Raw genomic sequence first — 22,781 nt, 5'->3', positions numbered from 1 at the left:
CACACACACACACTCCCTGTGCAAAAAACACCACACACACTACACACACTACCCTGCAAGAGTAAAAATAATACAGGCGGAAGTCAGGCAGCAGACTGGGGGTTACCCATCTTATTGCACTGAATGCAACATGCATGATTATCTGTATTGTGGTCAGGTGCTATATGTGTGCATTCGGTACAAGTCGCACATGGCCCTCAGAGACCATGTACGGGGGGCTCAAGACCAGAGTGACTGAACTGGAGGAGTTCACGGACACAGTAGAGTAGTCCCACCCCAAGGCTGACAGCCTCTGTGCTGATGAGGAGGATGAGAGTCTTAGGAAGGAGATCATCAAGTTGGAGAAGACAGAAAAGATCCCATAGTTGGGACCCTGCTTCCAGATGATCTCAAGGTATCCTCTCTCACTGAGGATACCTCTCCCCTGGAGAGGTCGCTCATATTAGGTAGATAGGTAATAGTAATTGGTGATTGAATTAATAGATATATAGATAGTTGGGTTTATGATGACGGAGAGAACCATATGGTGAATTGCCTTTTGTGTGCGACGGCTGAGGGCCTCTCGAGACATCTGTGCAGTGCTGAGGAGGAGCCAAAGGTCGTGGTTCAGTGACATAGGGAGAGATCCTGGAGGCCAAATTTAGGCTGCTAGATAGCAGACTGAAGTCCAGGACCTCCATGGTAGCATTCTCTGAAATGCTTCCCATTCCACAAGCAGGGCCAGTTAGGCAGGCAGAACTGTATGGTCTCAATGCATGGATGAGATGATGGTGTTCAGAGGAAAGATTAAGGTTTATTAGGAACTGGAGAATGTTTTTTTAAAGCAATCCTGGCAATTACAGGCTAGTAAGCCTTCTCCTGTACCAAGCAAAGTAGTTGCAACTATAGTAAAGAATAGAATTATCGGACACATAGATGAACACAGTGTATTTGAGAAGAGTCAACATGGCTTTTGTAAAGGGAAATCATGCCTCACCAATCTATTAGAATTATGTGTGTGTGGGGGGGTCAACAAACATGTGAACAAGGGTGATCCAGTGTAACTGGATTTTCAGAAAGCCTTGACAAAGTCCCTCACCAAAGGCTCTTAAGCAAACTAAGTAGTCATGGGATAAGAGGGAAGGTCCTCTCATGGATCAGTAACTAGTTAAAAGATAGGAAACAAAGGGTCAGAATAAATAGTTAGTTTTCACAGTGGAGGGAGGTAAATAGTGAGGTCCCCTAAGGATTTCTACTGGGATCAGTGTTATTCAACACTGGTAAGTGATCTAGGAAAAAGGGGTAAACAGTGAGGTGACAAAGTTTACAAATGACTCAGAACAAAGCAGTCAGCTTTGGACTTGGGTAACAGTTAAAGGGATTTCACAAAACTGACCAGTCACCCATCAAAATGCTAGATGAAATTGAAGATTGATAAATGCAAAGTACTATATATTGGAAAACATAATCCCAACTAAACATACATAATGATGGGGTCTAAATTAGCTGTTACTACTCAAGAAAGAAATCTTGGAGTCATTGTGGATAGTTCTCTGAAAACATCCGCTCAATGTGCAGCAGCAGTCAAAAAAGCGAACAATGTTAGGAACCACTAGGAAAGGGATAGATAAGACAGAAAATATCTTAATGCCACAATATAAATCAACGGTATTCCCACACCTGGAATACTGCATGCAATTCAGTAGTTGACCCATTTCAAAAAAGAAATATTAGAATCGGAAAAAAGTACAGAGAACCAAAATGATTAAGGGTATAGAACAGCTTCCATGTGAGGAGAGATTAGAAAGACTGGGACTGTACATTTTAGAAAAGAGACAACTAAGGGGACTGGAAGACAGGGAATGGATCACTTGATAATTAGCCTGCTCTGTTCATTCATTCTGAAGCATCTGGCACCAGCCACTGTGAGATGGCAGGATACTGAGCTAGATGGACCATAGGTCCGACCCAATATGGCCATTCTTATGTTCTTATGACACTTTGTCAAAATGAATGGTAGTGTCACATGTCTAGTGTCTCATGATAAACCCATTAAAACAAGTTTTTAGAAGATATTCTCCACTCTGAGCAATATGCATATGTCACTTTAGCTTAGAAACTGGCAGCACTGACAAGAGAACAAGTACTTTTTTATTTTATATGAGTATTTCACAACTCTAAAAAAATGTTGCCATAAAAATGTCCTTTCTATTGTGAAAATATTATCACCTTAAAAAAACACTGATTAGAAAATAAATGTCATTTAGATGTTGTATCTAGCTATAAAGGTTCCAAAGAGAGAGGTAATGAGCTCACATAAATGACTCTTTGAGTCAGTGTTTTATTAAATCTCAAGAAACCTAGCAGCAAAGAAAGAATGGATATAGAAATTTATGCAATACCTTCAGTTAATGTATCATTATGAACTAGATCTCATTATATACTTTTTCATATTACTTCCAAAAAGTGATCATTTATCAATCCAAAGGTGTTAGAAAGTTCAGCCAACCATTCTCTACACACACGAATAGCTAAAGAAAAAGTGTGACGGTACAGGAGCTCAACACCTTTGAAAATTATTCACTAAGAGTTTTTAAAGTAATGAAGACCCATATAAAGACAAATGTGGTAAGATATAGGGTATGAAATAAAGCTGTATTTTAAAGAATCCTTATTGAGATTACAGGGACAAACCATCCCGAAGTGTAGAAAGAATAGTCAATATGCCAGGTGACTAGTTTGGCTTAACAGTGAAATTCTTGCTGATCTTAAACACAAAAAAGTGGAAGACTGGACGAATGACCAGGAAGGGGTATAAAAATATTGCTTGGGCATGCAGGAGTGAAATCAGGAAGGCCAAATCACACCTGTAGTTGCAGCTAGCAAGAGATGTTAAGAGTAACAAGAAGGGTTTCTTCAGGTATGTTAGCAACAAGAAGAAAGTCAAGGGAAGTGTGGGCCCCTTACTAAATGAGGGAGGCAACCTAGTGACAGAGGATGTGGAAAAAGCTAATGTACTCAATGCTTTTTTTGCCTCTGTCTTCATGAACAAGGTAAGCTACCAGACTACTGCACTGGGCAGCACAGCATGGGGAGGAGGTGACCAGCCCTGTGTGAAGAAAGAAGTGGTCTATTTAGAAAAGCTGGATGAACACAAGTCCATGGGGCCGGATGCACTGCATCCGAGAGTGCTAAAGGAGTTGGCGGATGTGATTGCAGAGCCATTGGCCATTATCTTTGAAAACTCATGGCGATCGGGGGAGGACCCAGAGAACTGGAAAAAGGCTAATGTAGTGCCCATCTGTAAAAAAGGGAAGAAGGAGGATCCTGGGAACTACAAGCCTGTCAGCCTCACTCAGTCCCTGGAAAAATCATGGAGCAGATCCTCAAGGAATCATTTCTGAAGCACTTAGAGGAGAGGAAAGTGATCAGGAACAGTCAGCATGGATTCACCAAGGGCAAGTCATGCCTGACTAATCTAATTGCCTTCTACGATGAGATAACTGGCTCTGTGGATGAGGGGAAAGCAGTGGATGTGTTATTCCTTGACTTTAGCAAAGCTTTTGACACGGTCTCCCACAGTATTCTTGCCAGCAAGTTAAAGAAGTATGGGCTGGATGAATGGACTATAAGGTGAAATAGAAATAGAATAGAAAGTTGGCTAGATTGTCAGGCTCAACGGGTAGTGATCAATGGCTCCATGTCTAATTGGCAGCCGGTATCAAGTGGAGTGCCCCAAGGATTGGACACACCCCTGGAACCCCGACCTGGGATATTCTATCTACTACCCAAGATCCATAAACCTGGAAATCCTGGGCGCCCCATCATCTCAGGCATTGGCACCCTGACAGCAGGACTGTCTGGCTATGTAGACTCCCTCCTCAGGCCCTACGCTACCAGCACTCCCAGCTACCTTCGAGACACCACTGACTTCCTGAGGAAACTTCAATCCATCGGTGATCTTCCTGATAACACCATCCTGGCCACTATGGATGTAGAAGCCCTCTACACCAACATTCCACACAAAGATGGACTACAAGCCGTCAAGAACACTATCCCCGATAATGTCACGGCTAACCTGGTGGCTGAACTTTGTGACTTTGTCCTTACCCATAACTACTTCACATTTGGGGACAATGTATACCTTCAGATCAGCGGCACTGCTATGGGTACCCACATGGCCCCACAGTATGCCAACATTTTTATGGCTGATTTAGAACAACGCTTCCTCAGCTCTCGTCCCCTAAAGCCCCTACTCTACTTGCGCGATATTGATGACATCTTCATCGTCTGGACCCATGGAAAAGAAGCCCTTGAGGAATTCCACCATGATTTCAACAATTTCCATCCCACCACCAACCTCAGCCTGGTCCAGTCCACACAAGAGATCCACTTCCTGGACACTACAGTGCTAATAAACAATGGTCACATAAACACCACCCTATACCGGAAACCTACTGACCGCTATTCCTCCCTGCATGCCTCCAGCTTTCACCCTGACCACACCACACGATCCATCGTCTACAGCCAAGCTCTGCGATACAACCGCATTTGCTCAAACCCCTCAGACAGAGACAAACACCTACAAGATCTCTGTCAAGCTTTCTTACAACTACAATACCCACCTGCAGAAGTAAAGAAACAGATTGATAGAGCCAGAAGAGTTCCCAGAAGTTACCTACTACAGGACAGGCCTAACAAAGAAAATAACAGAACGCCACTAGCCGTCACCTTCAGCCCCCAACTAAAACCCCTCCAATGCATTATTAAGGATCTACAACCTATCTTAAAGGATGACCCAACACTCTCACAAATCTTGGGAGACAGGCCAGTCCTTGCCTACAGGCAGCCCCCCAACCTGAAGCAAATACTCACCAACAACCACATACCACACAACAGAACCACTAACCCAGGAACTTATCCTTGCAACAAAGCCCGTTGCCAATTGTGCCCACATATCTATTCAGGGGACACCATCACAGGGCCTAATAACATCAGCCACACTATCAGAGGCTCGTTCACTTGCACATCCACCAATGTGATATATGCCATCATGTGCCAGCAATGCCCCTCTGCCATGTACATTGGTCAAACTGGACAGTCTCTACGTAAAAGAATAAATGGACACAAATCAGATGTCAAGAATTATAACATTCATAAACCAGTCGGAGAACACTTCAATCTCTCTGGTCACGCAATCACAGACATGAAGGTCGCTATCTTAAAACAAAAAAACTTCAAATCCAGACTCCAGCGAGAAACTGCTGAATTGGAATTCATTTGCAAATTGGATACTATTAATTTAGGCTTAAATAGAGACTGGGAGTGGCTAAGTCATTATGCAAGGTAGCCTGTTTCCTCTTGTTTTTTCCTACCCCCCCCCCCCCCAGATGTTCTGGTTTAACTTGGATTTAAACTTGAAGAGTGGTCAGTTTGGATGAGCTATTACCAGCAGGAGAGTGAGTTTGTGTGTGTATGGGGGTGGGGGGGATGTGAGAAAACCTGGATTTGTGCAGGAAATAGCCCAACTTGATTGTCATGCACATTGTGTAAAGAGTTGTCACTTTGGATGGGCTATCACCAGCAGGAGAGTGAATTTGTGTGGGGGGGTGGAGGGTGAGAAAACCTGGATTTGTGCTGGAAATGGCCCACCTGATGATCACTTTAGATAAGCTATTACCAGCAGGACAGTGGGGTGGGAGGAGGTATTGTTTCATATTCTCTGTGTATATATAAAGTCTGCTGCAGTTTCCACGATATGCATCTGATGAAGTGAGCTGTAGCTCACGAAAGCTTATGCTCTAATAAATTGGTTAGTCTCTAAGGTGCCACAAGTACTCCTTTTCTTACTACAATCATGCTAACTATTGAGATTAGGCTGTGTTTGTCACATAGGTCTTTTGAGGACTGGGTTTTTTCAAGCCTTGATTGTGATTCCCATTTGCTGAAATGGCTGTGCCTCTACCAGAGAAGTCACAGGGTATGTCTACACTACGGAATTAGGTTGAATTTATAGAAGTCGGTTTTTTAGAAATCGGTTTTATATATTCGAGTGTGTGTGTCCCCACAGAAAATGCTCTAAGTGCATTAAGTGCATTAACTCGGCGGAGTGCTTCCACAGTACCGAGGCAAGCGTCGACTTCCGGAGCGTTGCACTGTGGGTAGCTATCCCACAGTTCCCGCAGTCTCCGCTGCCCATTGGAATTCTGGGTTGAGATCCCAATGCCTGATGGGGCTAAAACATTGTCGCGGGTGGTTCTGGGTACATATCGTCAGGACCCCGTTCCCTCCCTCCCTACATGAAAGCAAGGGCAGACAATCGTTTCGCGCCCTTTTTCCTGAGTTACCTGTGCAGACGCCATACCACGGCAAGCATGGAGCCCGCTCAGGTAACCGTCACCCTACATCTCCTGGGTGCTGGCAGACGCGGTACTGCATTGCTACACAGTAGCAGCAACCCATTGCCTTCTGGCAGCAGACGGTGCAATACGACTGGTAGCCATCATCATCATGTACGAGGTGCTCCTGGCCATGTCGGCCGGGAGCGCCTGGGTAGACATGGGCGCAGGGACTACATTTGGAGTAACTGGACAAGGTCATTCTCTTTAGTCCTGCAGTCAGTCCTATTGAACCGTCTTATGGTGAGCAGGCAGGCGATACAGATTGCTAGCAGTCGTACTGTAATATCTTCTGCCGGGCAGGCAAGAGATGAGGCTGGCTAGCAGTCGTATTGTACCACCTTCTGCCGAGCAGCCATGAGCTGTGGATGGCATGCAGTCCTTCTGCACCGTCTGCTGCCAGCCAAAGATGTAAAAGATAGATGGAGTGGATCAAAACAAGAAATAGACCAGATTTGTTTTGTACTCATTTGCTTCCCTCCCCTCCCCCGTCTAGGGGACTCATTTCTCCAGGTCACACTGCAGTCACTCACAGAGAAGGTGCAGCGAGGTAAATCTAGCCATGTATCAATCAGAGGCCAGGCTAACCTCCTTGTTCCAATAAGAACAATAACTTAGGTGCACCATTTCTTATTGGAACCCTCCGTGAAGTCCTGCCTGAAATACTCCTTGATGTAAAGCCACCCCCTTTGTTGATTTTAGCTCCCTGAAGCCAACACTGTAAGCGCTGTCATCAGAAGCCCCTCCCTCCGTCAGAGCAACAGCGGACAATCGTTCCGCGTCTTTTTTATGTGCGGACGCCATACCAAGGCAGGCATGGAGGCCGCTCAGCTCACTTTGGCAATTAGGAGCACATTAAACACCACATGCATTATCCAGCAGTATATGCAGCACCAGAACATGGCAGAGCGATACCGGGCAAGGAGGCAACGTCAGCGCGGTCACGTGAGTGATCAGGACATGGACACAGATTTCTCTGAAAGCATGGGCCCTGCCAATGCATGCATCATGGTGCTAATGGGGCAGGTTCATGCTGTGGAACGCCGATTCTGGGCTCGGGAAACAAGCACAGACTGGTGGGACCGCATAGTGTTGCAGGTCTGGGATGATTCCCAGTGGCTGCGAAACTTTCGCATGCGTAAGGGCACTTTCATGGAACTTTGTGACTTGCTTTCCCCTGCCCTGAAGCGCATGAATACCAAGATGAGAGCAGCCCTCACAGTTGAGAAGTGAGTGGCGATAGCCCTGTGGAAGCTTGCAACGCCAGACAGCTACCGGTCAGTTGGGAATCACTTTGGAGTGGGCAAATCTACTGTTGGGGCTGCTGTGATGCAAGTAGCCCACGCAATCAAAGATTTGCTGATATCAAGGGTAGTGACCCTGGGAAATGTGCAGGTCCTAGTGGATGGCTTTGCTGCAATGGGATTCCCTAACTGTGGTGGGGCCATAGACAGAACCCATATCCCTATCTTGGCACCGGAGCACCAAGCTGGCGAGTACATAAACCGCAAGGGGTACTTTTCAATAGTGCTGCAAGCCCTGGTGGATCACAAGGGACGTTTCACCAACTTCAGCGTGGGATGGCCAGGAAAGGTACATGACGCTCGCATCTTCAGGAACTCTGGTCTGTTTCAAAAGCTGCAGGAAGGGACTTTATTCCCAGACCAGAAAATAATTATTGGGGATGTTAAAATGCCTATATGTATCCTTGGGGACCCAGCCTACCCCTTAATGCCATGGCTTATGAAGCCATAAACAGGCAGCCTGGACAGTAGTCAGGAGCTGTTCAACTACAGGCTGAGCAAGTGCAGAATGGTGGTAGAATGTGTATTTGGACGTTTAAAGGCGCGCTGGCGCAGTTTCCTGACTCGCTTAAACCTCAGGGAAACCAATATTCCCACTGTTATTACTGCTTGCTGTGTGCTCCACAATATCTGTGAGAGTAAGGGGGAGACGTTTATGGCGGGGTGGAAGGTTGAGGCAAATCGCCTGGCTGCTCTGCTGGTTACGCGCAGCCAGACACCAGGGCAGTTAGAAGAGCACAGGAGGGCGTGGTACGCATCAGAGAAGCTTTGAAAACAAGTTTCATGACTGGCTAGGCTACGGTGTGAAAGTTCTGTTTGTTTCTCCTTGATGAAACCCACCGCCCCTTGGTTCACTCTACTTCCCTGCAAGCTAACCACCCTCCCCTCCTCCCTTTAATCATTGCTTGCAGAGGCAATAAAGTCATTGTTGCTTCACATTCATGCATTCTTTATTCATTCATCACACAAATAGGGGGATGACTACCAAGGTAGCCCAGGAGGGGTGGTGGAGGAGGGAAGGAAAATGCCACACAGCACTTTAAAAGTTTACAACTTTAAAATTTATTGAATGCCAGCCTTCTTTTTTTTTGGGCAATCCTCTGTGGCGGAGTGGTTGGTTGGCCGGTGGCCCCCACACCGCGTTCTTGGGCGTCTGGGTGTGGAGGCTATGGAACTTGGGGAGGAGGGCGGTTGGTTACACAGGGGCTGTAGTGGCAGTCTGTGCTCCAGCTGCCTTTGCTGCAGCTCAACCATACACTGGAGCATACTGGTTTGGTCCTCCAGCAGCCTCAGCATTGAATCCTGCCTCCTCTCATCACGCTGCCACCACATTTGAGCTTCAGCCCTGTCTTCAGCCCGCCACTTACTCTCTTCAGCTCGCCACTTACTCTCTTCAGCCTGCCACCTCTCCTGCTGGTCATTTTGTGCTTTCCTGCACTCTGACATTATTTGCCTCCATGTATTCGTCTGTGCTCTCTCAGTGTGGGCGGACAGCATGAGCTCAGAGAACATTTCATCTCAAGTGCGTTTTTTTTTCTTTCTAAGCTTCACTAGCCTCTGGGAAAGAGAAGATCCTGTGATCATTGAAACACATGCAGCTGGTGGAGAAAAAAAAAGGGACAGCGGTATTTAAAAAGACACATTTTATAAAACAGTGGCTACACTCTTTCAGGGTAAACCTTGCTGTTAACATTACATACATAGCACATGTGCTTTTGTTACAAGGTCGCATTTTGCCTCCCCCTACAGCGTGGCTACCCCCTCAACCCTTCCCCTCCCTGTGGCTAACAGCGGGGAACATTTCTGTTCAGCCACAGGCAAACAGCCCAGCAGGAATGGGCTCCTCTGAGTGTCCCCTGAAGAAAAGCACCCTATTTCAACCAGGTGACATGAATTATATCTCACTCTCCTGAGGATAACACAGAGAGATAAAGAACAGATATTGTTTGAATGCCAGCAAACATACACTGCAATGCTTTGTTGTACAATGATTCCCAAGTACGTGTTACTGGCCTGGAGTGGTAATGTATCCTACCATGGAGGATGCAATAAGGCTGCCCTCCCCAGAAACCTTTTGCAAAGGCTTTGGGAGTACATCCAGGAGAGCCACGAATGCCAGGGCAAAGTAATCCTTTCACATGCTTGCTTTTAAACCATGTATAGTATTTTAAAAGGTACATTCACCGGAGGTCCCTTCTCTGCCTGCCGGGTCCAGGAGGCAGCCTTGGGTGGGTTCGGGGTACTGGCTCCAGGTCCAGGGTGAGTTCCTGGCTGTCGGGAAAACCGGTGTCTCCACTTCCTTGCTGTGAGCTATCTACAACCTCATCATCATCATCATCTTCTTCATCCCCAAAACCTGCTTCCGTATTGCCTCCATCTCCATTGAAGGACTCAAACAACACGGCTGGGGTAGTGGTGGCTGAACCCCCTAAAATGGCATGCAGCTCATCATAGAAGCGGCATGTTTGGGGCTCTGACCCGGAGCGGCCGTTCGCCTCTCTGGTTTTCTGGTAGGCTTGCCTCAGCTCCTTCAGTTTCACGCGGCACTGCTTCGGGTCCCTGTTATGGCCTCTGTCCTTCATGCCCTGGGAGATTTTGACAAAGGTTTTGGCATTTCGAAAACTGGAACGGAGTTCTGATAGCACGGATTCCTCTCCCCAAACAGCGATCAGATCCCGTACCTCCCGTTCGGTCCATGCTGGAGCTCTTTTGCGATTCTGGGACTCCATCATGGTCACCTGTGCTGATGAGCTCTGCATGGTCACCTGCAGCTTGCCACGCTGGCCAAACAGGAAATGAGATTCAAAAGTTCGCGGTTCTTTTCCTGTCTACCTGGCCAGTGCATCTGAGTTGAGAGTGCTGTCCAGAGCGGTCACAATGGAGCACTCTGGGATAGCTCCCGGAGGCCAATACCGTCGAATTGTGTCCACAGTACCCCAAATTCAAGCCGGCAAGGCCAATTTAAGCACTAATCCACTTGTCGGGGTGGAGTAAGGAAATCGATTTTAAGAGCCCTTTAAGTCGAAATAAAGGGCTTCATCGTGTGGACGGGTGCAGGTTTACATCGATTTAACGCTGCTAAATTCGACCTAAAGTCCTAGTGTAGACCAGGGCACAGTTAAGAAGTCAGCTATTCTGCAAGCCTTGCAGGAGTTTAAGCTCTTTTAACAAGATTTTGCAATTGTAGATGTATATTGGCATGTAAGTGACATGATATGGCAATATGAAATAACATCCACTGCTTTCCTAAAGTCAGATCCTCAAACACAAATCCATTTGATGACCATACTTGGCAGGATTCACTTTTTTATTGCTCTGAGATCTATCAAGATCTTCAATGTAAACCCCTTTAAAAACGATGTCACCCAAACCAAACTGTTCATCATGCCTGACATTACTTAAATAATTGCCTACCATCAAAAATAACTCTGTTAGCTAGAGAATACCCAAATATTCTTCGCTCTTCTTCACCATAATATATTAGCTTTGAGTGGAGAAGTACTTTTTTCCAATATTTATTGTTCAGTGAACTCAAATATTTTCTTTTGCAGTGACCTATATGAGTGTATGCATTGGAGGAATAGTAGTTTAAATAATGGATCAATAAAAATGGGTCCCTTCTTGGAGGATCTAAATATCAGAAATCATTAATAGTATCTGATGATGCTTACTTAGACAGTTAAAAAGAAGCTAAAAATAAATTTTAAAAAAGCTATTATTCTTTTCCCTAGGGTATTTAAGATACTCCTGTGAATTATAGGTTTCAGAGTAGCAGCCGTGTTAGTCTGTATTCGCAAAAAGAAAAGGAGTACTAGTGGCACCTTAGAGACTAACCAATTTATTTGAGCATAAGCTTTCGTGAGCTTACGGATGCATCCGATGAAGTGACCTGTAGCTCACGAAAGCTTATGCTCAAATAAATTGGTTAGTCTCTAAGGTGCCACTAGTACTCCTCTTCTTCCTGAGAATTATAGTCCATTATAGAAGGTAATGCTCTATCTCACAGGCTGCTTTCTTTGGCACGCTTTGGAAAATATCTATTGGTATTTTTCATACTTAAAAAGGATTAATATAAAAAGTTTAGCTTCATAACTCAGTAACCAAATATTAGTTATGTATCTGTTACATACACTTTAAGAGTTATTTGTTTAGTTGGATTCTGTACTGATGCTTTCAATTTTATTTCAATCTCTCTTCCTAATTCATATTATGCAACACATTATTTCAGTATATTTTATGTAAAACCTTTTGGAATGCATTATAGCTTTCAATTCCACATTCTCAACTGAACTTATGAAATTTCTTTGAAATTGTATTCCTCTGCATAAACAGAATTTTTCATGAATGCCTTACCACAGCTCCTGACAACCTACACTTGACATCCAACTTCCTTCCCAAAATGAATTCTAACCTTTCAAATGTACTCTATTTAATCCTTATTGCAGTCTACAAGGTTCACAAATTATCTCTGTTTTGATATTTGATGCTCGTTATATACTTTGAATCAACAATGTGTGTAACAGGCTCTGGGTGTTAAAATCAGCACAAGAACTAAATGAAACATGCATATGTTTTCTAAGGTTACCATGGTAAAAGGCTCATGGCCAAAGCCTGAGATCCCTACTCAGTTTTTACTCAGCCTTTACACATACAAACCTCCCTGTGGTGCTCAGTAGAAAACTGAAAATGCTACAGCAATGTTAATTGAAGAGCTAAGGTGTATGTTCAACTACTGAACAAGGTCCCTATGTTCCCTTACATCACATAGCAATAAAGAGGATCGAAAGTGACTTAAAATCATACATGGGCTAAGGCGGCAATACAAATTGGAAAGGTGTTTATGCAGTACAGGTGCTTCAGATTGTGGAGCGTTCAGTCCCACTGTATTTAGCCTTAATTCGGCAAAGTTCTTAAGCAAATACTTAGCTTTACGCTCGTGAGTGATCGAACTAGATTCAATGGTATTACTCATGTGAGTAGAAATATGCATGTGCTTACGTGTCCTGCTGAATCCACCAAAAGGCTTGTAAAGCATATGTGTAAGTGATTTTCAGGATTGGGAATTTAATCCCTCAGAGTAGTTTTGTGGGAAAATAATTCATAGCCTGTTGGAGTGTGGACGAATCAAGGAATCATTTCTATACACTTTGTGTTCCCTTTATAGTCCAGCATAAATATATGCCAGGTAAATATGCCTGCTGGTGCTACTTGGAACAGGGATAACTAATTCTAAATGCTCTCTGCCCCATTAGAGGGCTCACATGAGTATATCTGCTAGGTGGGAACCAATGGCAACTCTGTGAGCCATTTTGCTACTGATGAGGGGAGGGCTGAGAGGGACACGGAGGCAGTAGGGGTCCCTATATGTAACCTGAGAAATTAAGGGTTTAATTTCCTTTTTACTACAAATCTCTTGAAATCACATCATTTCAAAGCCAATCCCTTCACGTCTTTGGGACTATCACTAGCCTGACTCTTTCTGCTCTGTTGAGAAGGAAGACTTCTTTTGTTAAAGGTCAGAGGCCCTGAGAAACTCCCCATTTTAAAGCACTTTAAGTGCAAATACAAATCTGCGCTACATATTAACAGAAATTATTCCCAATTTTGTAAAAAATAAAAAAAAACAAATCTTTATGATCCTTATGCCAAAAATATTAATCTTCCTTTGAAGCAGTCCTGATATCTGAGCAACCTGACAATTCCATTGGCATTTAACGGATGTGTAGGTGAACAAAGGAGAGATCAGACTTGAATGCCTGTCTCATGCTATCTGGAGTGGTTTGTTTTGCTCAAAATCATTTTCAATCCCATTTTCTACTTCCATGGTTGAGCTCTTCTATCAAAAATTAATGTTCGTTTGTGTTATCTGTGAGCTGGCCGGTATTGTCTATGAATCCAAAATGGTCCTGTTATCTGAAAGAAAAGTTGCTCACCAAAAATAAAGTAAGCATCAGGCAGACAGTTTCTTTAAAAGCCGTAAATCTCCCAGCAAGACACAGTTTACTATCTATTATTTCTCACTGTTCATTGCCAGCCACACACTGATCACATACCAGTCTATGGGTGTGACATCACGAAGACTGTAATTACTAACCACACTATGGCTTTAGAATAAGGGTATGATTTCCAGCTCCGAAGTCTGCACACACAATTGCATACATACTTTGTGCATGCACAACCACATGCATATACATATGGCAACATCATTAATATAAATTACATGTATTTACAGTCACTCACAGGTTTTTAACACTCTTGCGGCCTCCAAGCACTAATTTAATACGAATTATGTGGCCAAAGTACCATGCACTGTACCAAACACATAGTAAGAGACAACCCACTCTCCCAAAGAGCTTACAAACTAGACACACAAGATAGATGAAGTGTGGGAGAGGAAACAGTGGCACAGAAAGGTAAAGTGACTACTTGCCCAAGATCACATAGGTCAGTAGCAGAACTGGTAATAGAAACCATGTATTCTGAGTCCCAGTCCAGTGTTTCCTATCCACTAAACCATGTTGTTCATGTGTTTCCTATCCACTAAACCTCCTCTACATGATGACATAGCCTGGCATATGGGAAGAGGTGCACCTCAAGAAGTCAGAATCCATCTTCCAGCCTCTCTACATAAATGGGATACCTGCCCAGCTATTCAGATGAAATATAATATTAAGGAATCATAAGCTACCAGCATTAGACTCACTAAAGTTTTATCTGAGTAAGGTCTTCAGGTTTGGACCCATTGCCAACCTCAGAGACCATCTCTCCTCATGCTATACTGTCCACAGAGGCTGTCAGCAGAAGAATTGAGGCCAGAAACAACTTTATTTTTAAAGTGGATTGTCAGCAGACCATTCTCCATAAGGGACTCTCCATGTTGGAATTCACTCTCACCTTTGGTTTGAAATAGCCCAAACTTGTTGACCTGTACGGTATGCTACAAGGCCTATCACTTTACGTACGGATACAATAAGGACTGATTGTCTCTAGGTCATGCAGAATACTGTTTGTGTTTGATTTCATCTTTTGTTGGTTATTTTCTGGTTTGGGAATGAAAGTAAGCTGCAGGCTTTTTTTTGGCATCATATTTTCATTTATGTCAATAGTGCCTGGAGTCTGGGATAGGCATTTTTTATCAAAAGGGGTTATAAAGAAAACCATCAGACTACAGCGTGGGCTACTTTGATCAGAGGTGGTCTGGGAGCTCTTCTGCCTAACTTTCAGAAGCTGCGCCATCAATTTTGTTATGGAGCTCTGACCTATCCTTCAAGAAACCAGGCTGCTCATGGTTAGATCAGATTTCTGAGCAGACAAACCATATATCTGGAGTTAAACTTTCCAGTGGCCAGCAATTAGGCATCAATATCATCTTGTGATGCCCCGTTTATCGAGCTCTTTACTTCAATGGCACCATCACTCTTTACAGAGCATGGTGTATGTGCCAATGAGTTTTTTTATGGTTGCTGAGTCAGATGCGTGAGTGACAGTTCCATTCATAGTTAGGGCACTCCCATGCACTAGCAATGTTCTGAATCTGAGCAGCAGATTCTTTCCTCCTCTGACACTGGTCATCAAAAAGCTTGATCCAGTCTGCCTTGCTCCATCTACAAGCTAACTCCGCCAACCAGATTCTGCACTCCTTTCTCAATCATCCACAGAGATTCCAAAGGATACTAAATCATATTTGGCAAATCTGCGCAGCGGTCTGCCTCCCTTTTTAGACTCTTTGTGAGTTTCAGAGTACAGCTTACATATCCAAGCCACCTGAGTCTTTTCTTACTATGTTCCCATAAATGACATACCAGTTCAATTTAACACTTCCACATTTGTCACACTGTGTTGCCATTTTATGAGAAGAATTTTTTCCAAACATCTGATATGAAAACTATTTAGTTTTTTGGTATGTTTGGTGTAAGTCATCCATGTTTCTGAGCCATAAAGAAGAGTGGATAAAACAGGTCTCATAAATACAGATTTTTACTTTAGTTGACAATTTGTTATTGTTCCAGGCATTGTCTTGCAATATAGTGCTCGTTCCTGGCTGCCTTGCCAATTCTACTATTAAGCTCAGCATCAAGATCTAAATTGGTGGTAACAGTAGAGCCAAGGTAGCAAAATTGGTTAACATCTAGAGGAATACCATCTAAGCCGATATGTGGAACTGGTTCTGAAGAGCCTTGGTGCATGATAACAGTCTTCTTCGAGCTTATTGCTAGCTCAAAGATTTTGCATGAATCAGAAAAATTGGTAATAAGATGTTGTAGGGCATATACGTTATTAGCCACAAGAGTTGCATTATCTACAAACAACAGGCCCCTTTCGATGATTTCCTTCACCTTAACTCAGAACTTCACGATGTTAAACAAACCTCCATCATGTCTCATGACAAGAGAGACATCCTCTCGAACATCATGGAATGAATACTGAAGCAGGAATGAGAAGTAAATATTAAACAATGTAGGAGCCAGTATGCAACCCTCCTTCACTCCATTGTTTGATGTCAAATGAGTCAGACTCTTGGTTTTCATACATTAAAGTTGCCTTTATGCCATCTTGTATGGATTTCACAAGGTTTAGCAATATAGGTGGAAAACCAAGTTTCTTCAGAACAATGTAAAGCCCTGATCGACCAGGCTTTTGTTAAATCTATAAAAGCCATGTACAGTGGAATACACTTCTCTCTTCACTTTTTCTGCAGTTTTCTTACAGAGAAGACCATGTCTATGATGGTCCTTCCTGAGAGGAAGGCACACTGGCTCTCAGGATAGATTCTCTCAGCTAAATTTGAAGTCTAGGTAAAAGAATACGACTTAAAATTTTTCCCAAGATGTTAAGAAGAGAGATACCTCTGTGGTTATTACAGTCACTTGTCTCTTTTTTTTTTATGGAGTTGGATGAAACGAGCATCCTTAAAGTCTTGCAGAACAGTTTCTTCCTTCCAGCAGAGTAGCAATACCTCATGCAATCTTTGCAGCAAGTCTTTGCACATTTGTAGATTTCAGTAGGTAAACAGTCAGATCCCGAAGCTTTCTTGTGGGAAATCTTTTTGATGCTTTGTTCAAGTTCCTCTTGTGTAGGTTTGGCATCCAGCAAAGTCATAACTTCAAAGTCAGGCAATTCGTCCAGCACACGTTGGTCTACTACAGACTCCTTTGAGTATATCATTCCTTAGTGCTCAATCCATCTCTCCAGTTGCTTCCCTTTATCAATTATAATATTGCCATCCAAATCTTTCAGTGGAGCTGTCTTGTTCTTTATTGGCCCAATGGCCTTTCTAATGCCCTCATACAACTGTCAACTGTCATCTGCGTCAGCTGACTGTTGGATTCTGTCACAAAGACCCAGCCAAAATTCTTGACCACACTTCCTGGAAGCTATTTGAACAACCTTACGAGCTTCTCTTAGGTTGTTGAGCAAATCAGTAATAGTGGACTTGTAGGTGATAGGGCAGATCTTTTCCTCTCAACAAGTGGCAGCAGAATCTCCAAATGGTCTAAGAACCAGTCAACATTTTTCCCAGTACTCTTTCCAAAGCTCTTGACTGATGCATTGTTCATACTTGTCTTCAGGACTTCCCATGCATCTGACGCAGTTTCATTCCTTCCAGCTATCTTTGCTACTTCTTCATTAAAAAGCCATTTCTTGACAGGATCATGGATTCGACACAAGTCAATACAAGGTTGTACAGCAGTTTTGTTACAGTGGATCTTCTTAGCTTGAAATTTCACTTTGCAGCAGACAAGAGAGTGGTCTGTGTCACAGTCTGCGCTTTAGAAGGATCATGTATGTAAGACATCTTTCAAATATGTATGTTTTTTCAATACCAAGTCCAGCTGGTGCTAGTGCTTGGACCTCAGGTGTCTCCATGATGTTCTTCTGATGTTATCAGCAAAGAAGGTGTTAGTCACTGATAAGCCTTGACTGGCACAGATATCGAGAACTCTCTGACCATCATCATTTATACATTCAATGCCATGCCTACCCAGAATCCCAGGCCAGATCTCAGCATTGTACCCAATACTTGCACTGAAGACTCCAAGTACTAGGATGGATTCCTTCCGTGGATTCCTGCCGATCAGTTCTTCTAGCTGTTGGTAAAAGCTATCCTACTCACCACTAGCCTGAAGAATTGGAGCATAGACACTGAAAAGGTTGATGAATCCCTTCTGTAAACTAACTCAAAGTGTCATGATATGTAAGGACACTGCAATCGGAGCATCACACAATCCCATAAGTTCATTTCTGATAGCAAAACCTTCATCATACTCTCTCCTTACTCCTTCAGGTTTGCCGTGCCAGTAAATGGTGTAGTCCTTCTCCCTTATGAAGCCTGTATCTGAAAACTGAGTTTCCAAAAGAACGGCAATATCAATTCTGAAACATGCAAGTTCATTACTCAACATCGCTGTTTTCCTCAAATCTGAATTCAGATCAAAGTTGTATCCAGAGGACAAACTCCAAACATTCTAGCAAACAATTCTGGAAAACAGTTGAGCCAGAATGTAAACGATGAGGCAGGGCTTTTTTAACCCACCTTTTCTAGAGCCACCCTCATGCAAGGCAAGCAAGCCATCCCTAAACAAGGCTGCTTAGAAATCTTGGGATTTGCCCCAGGGCCTTTATGCCTCTCTCGGATCCCTGCGACAATCTTGCTAAGACCTTCAGCTCATATGCCTAGGCAAAGTTATGGAGGAGCGGAGGCTGCCATAGAACTGTTGTCCCCCCCTTTAGACTACTGAGCCAGAATCTAAAAGCCAGAGTGAGTCTGGATGTTCAGTCACACAAAGGTTGTAGCATCTGCCAGAGAGCCAACCTAGATAGAGCTGCTAACTGCCTATCACTTCAGCGTCAACACCTTTTCTGTCAGGGTGAGATCCTTTAGCCATTCTTCACCAACAGGTATCCACAAGGCAGTGGAGGATGCAGTTTAACATCATGTTAAGAACTAATCTCTTTATTTACTTAATACAGGTCCAATAGGTCAATGGTAAAAAGGCAAAATTGTAATATAAAACTGGAACAATCTCTGTTTAATTATTCTGAATGTGTATTTTAATTTTAGGTAGCTCTAGTTTTTGGGTAAATTAATTAATGTCAGTTCAACAATGGCCTGAAGAAGAACTCCATGTAGCTTGAAAGCTTGTCTCTTTCACCAACAAAAGTTGGTCAAATAAAATATATTACCTCTCCCACCTTGTCTCAGTTCAACAATAATGCATAAACATTTTCAACTCCATGGTTAAATGGTTATTATAACCAGTATACCTGGAAGCCAGCAAGATTACTTCATTTTTCCAACTCAGTTTATAAATTGCCATAATGGGTATACAGGGTGGGAAAAAATGGAACTTTTTTTCCAAGAACTATAAGATCTCTTGAAATTAATTTTTTTTAATATAGCTTGGTCTGTTTTCTTACATGGAATGAAAACACTGAAATGAAACAAAGTAAATATATAAGAATAGTTGTGAGAGGCTAAAATCATTGATTTGTTCAGACTATTTTGGCCTCAAAATTATTCAGCTTCACTTTCTATATCTTTGACTTAAATTGCTCATGAGAATTCTTTTATCAGATACAGGAATGAACCCTCATAAATATACATTATTATGATTAGCATTCTACCACTGGATATTTTCCACCACTCCCAGGTACTAACAAATCAGTTGATTTCACATCTGCCTGCAACTCATATTTCCCGAAAGGATCTCAGAGATCATATTTGTTTCCATTTTCCAATGTACACTCCCACCTTTTCCCTTAAGGACTTACACAATTCACTTTAGTCAATCAGTTCTTCTTGATTGTTAGGTCTCACTCATTCTCCATCTATCTTTGCTTTATTAGATACATTATTTGCTGTCTTTCCATTTGTCTTGTCAGCTACTTGCTGTTCTTTCGACCACTGTTGCCTCATAGTTCTCATTTAAGCTTTGTTCTTTTGATCTGTTCACCTTTCATTCCAGCCAAAGCCTAAATTATCCTATTCTTATCTTGTGCCTTTTCTATGCCAGACTGTACACTTAAGAGAGAAAGTCCAACTTTCAGTGGGCCAAACTACCTCTTTTTAAATCCTTCCCTAAAAGTTAGTTATTTCATGATATCATCCCAGGTTTCTCTCTCACATAATGTTGCCATAACTACTTGTGTTTTAGCTGTTTAACCCAGAGATCATATTTGTCTAAGGTAAACTGGAAGCTCCTTGGCATCTATGTAGCACAGGCTTTATACATTTTTGTGACTGGATAAGCTCCCTTTTTATAAGAGATAAGCAAAGCTGCAGGATTCAGTTTGCAACTGTCACCACTGAGCCAAACCATGCTGGTTTGTTTGTGAGGTTCACATACTTCTTCAAGGGCATCACCAGCTGCCTCTTGACACCTTATCTTGCCTGATTTCTGAGACACTGACATGCTAGTGGCCAAACATCCCATTCCCTCTTCTTTCTTGGGCAAGGTTCCCCCATCCATGGATCTCCAGGGATGTCAAGTGACTATTTCCTATTGCAACATCAAGGAGGCAACCCTGATCCCAAAAACCCTAAAGTGTGTTCAGGAGGCAGGACGCAGCCTGCTCCCCAAACAGGAGAGGAAAAACTGGAAAACACTTTTGTTGCAACCGGCTCCTACACTGATTACAGGGGAAGCCTTATAGATCTCTTAGCAAGGTAACTTGGGAAACACTGGGGATTCCCACGTGCCATATATTAGGGATTATACAACATCCTAGGTGACTCCCCAAAGATTTTTCTAGCCACCAAAGGGAGAATATAGTGCAAGAAACCACTTACCTTTGCACTGCTGCTGAAGGAATGCAAGGACTGTGTGAGACTAACGACTTTCCAAAGTGGGCAGGATGAAGGTAGAGCTATAGCAGAGTCAGGGATCAAAGAAAGAGGGAACACAGGGAAGTGCAGCTCCTAATTATTTTCTTCTCTTGGGTTTGAGTGGGGAGATCAGCTCTCTCTCCTCACACCCCCGTCTATTCCTCCTATCATGCCAGCAAGCTAGAGGTGCTTAGCCAGTATGTTCCCAGCATATTTCCACTCCACATTAGCTCACTGAGTTACAGGGGATGAGGCAGTAACCTCAAAGAGACTTCCCTCTGTACATCAGCCCAGAGTTCTGGACATATTGAACCAGTGACTTCAGAAAAGCCCTCTCCCTGACTTCAGACCAGCAAGACAGAGGTCCTTAGTCACCTCAGAGTTCCCTTTGTCTTGACATCAGCCCAGTCAGCTACAGGTGCCAAGACGGTGAGTGACATCAGTGGCTTGCTGCTTGATATTAGACCAGGAAAACTGAGGTGTTGAGCTTGTGACATCACAGATACCTGTATCTTGACATGAGCCCAGCAAACCAGAAATTGTGAACTAGATACCCCACAGACATGTGACCTGAATTCAGTCTAGCAAGTTAGAAGTTCACAGCCAATGAGCTTACAGCATCCTGTGCTCTGACATCATGCCAGCAAGGCAGAGTTGCTGATCCAGTAACCTCAGAGAGGCTCATACCTTGCCATGAGTCCAGTAAGGTGGAGGTGCTAAGCCAGGAATTCCGAAAGACACTTAGTAATCTCACCAAAACTTTTTCATCAGCCAGCAAGTTGATTGTGCTGAGCTAGTAACTTCACATAGTGGTGTAACTTGACATCAGCCCTGCAATAAAGATTTACTGAAGAGGCCTTTAAGTAAGGGTTAGTAGCAGAGGCTGTGCTATGTGGGAACTGTTTTGCTAAAAGCAGAGGGAAAGTTCCACCTTCTCTTACTCTCCTGGGCTTGGGGGGCGGGGGATTCATCTCTCCAAGTTCCATCTCCTCCTGTTTCTTAGCAGTGACTGATGAAATAAGCATTCATTAAGCAAATAATCTAGAATGGAAAGCACCAGGAGGAGCTGGTACCTGGCTGGGGAGTTTATTGGGCTCCATGCCTACCTGCCTTTAAGTGAAGCAGCATTGACATTTGACAGGAGAAAAAGTACTGTCCAAACTGAAAGACTCATATCAACCTCATTTCCTCTACAGTAGGGGTAGCCAACCTGAGCCTGAGAAGGAGCCAGAATTTACCAATGTACTTTGCCAAAGAACCACAGTAATACGTCAGCAGCCCCCCCATCAGCTTCTCCCCCACCGTCCGCTCCCAGCGCCTCCTGCCCACCGGCCAGCACCTCCCCATCCCTCCCTGCACCTCCCGATCAGCTGTTTCATGGCATGTAGGAGGCTCTGGGGGCGGGCAGAGGGGGAGGAGCGAGAGCACAGAATGCTCAGGGGAGGGAGCAGGAAGGGGTAGAGTGGGGGCAGGGGCTGTGGCAGAGCCAGGGGTTGAGCAGTGAGCGCCCCCCCCAGGGCCACCCCTGCTCTACAGGAAGATCCTTCCCTCCCCACCAGGGAGAAATGGAGAGGAAAAGCTCTCTCTCCCCCCTCCCTGCATGGAAGAGGGAGGTCCTTCCTCTGCCCAACACTACCTGGATTTGAGGGGGAGAGCAATGGTTCTGTCAGCTCCTTTTCCTCTTCTGGAACCCATGGAGGGATGGGCAGGTGGATGTGTGAGTACGAGACAGGTTCCTCTATGTAGTTCCACATTCTAGAAAGATTAGATCACTTCCTTTTGGGTCACACAAGATGTAAAGACTCTATGTGCTCAAGAGCCCTTTGCTCTACTTTCATGTAGTTTAGGGAATTTCAAACTCACCATCCGCAAGAACTGTTTCATAGATGCAAGACAGTGACTCTTTGGCTTCTTCATTCTGTGGTTCATCTAAGAAAAGAAAGATACTTTAATGGATGACATCTCCCTGAAAACATCTTGAAATGAGCATCTCCCTGGCCAGTCTCCCACTGCTTCTTAAGTTGTTTCTTAAAATGTTTAATTCTGTACTCCAGCAAGGACAGCTCTGATGACCATTGGTGGGATGAGAACTACTTTAAGAACAACTTATTTTGGGACAACTAGTTAATTCCAGGGCATTAGCAGTATATATTACAGATTTTTTTTTAATTGAAGCTATAACAGAGGTTTTCTTCCTAAAAATATTAAAACCTGCTTGTTATTCAGCTACATTCCTCAACTTACATACTAGGAGCGAGTAATGTATTAAATGTT

The 22,781-nt window shown here is 43.6% G+C and overlaps 1 protein-coding gene across 1 annotated transcript in view; it reads right to left on the bottom strand.

The window, feature by feature from the left end:
* BANK1 (B cell scaffold protein with ankyrin repeats 1) overlaps positions 1-22,781 on the bottom strand; it is a 298,828-nt gene that overhangs the window by 222,894 nt on the left and 53,153 nt on the right. Inside the window, exon 3 of the mRNA XM_073340798.2 lies at positions 22,371-22,436. Within this exon, the coding sequence (XP_073196899.1) occupies positions 22,371-22,436 (66 nt within the window). The remainder of the gene's footprint in view (positions 1-22,370; positions 22,437-22,781) is intronic.

The sequence above is a fragment of the Lepidochelys kempii genome, chromosome 4 (assembly GCF_965140285.1).
Source record: "Lepidochelys kempii isolate rLepKem1 chromosome 4, rLepKem1.hap1, whole genome shotgun sequence".
Taxonomy (NCBI): Eukaryota; Metazoa; Chordata; order Testudines; family Cheloniidae; genus Lepidochelys; species Lepidochelys kempii.
This window is presented reverse-complemented; position numbering and strand designations above follow the sequence as displayed.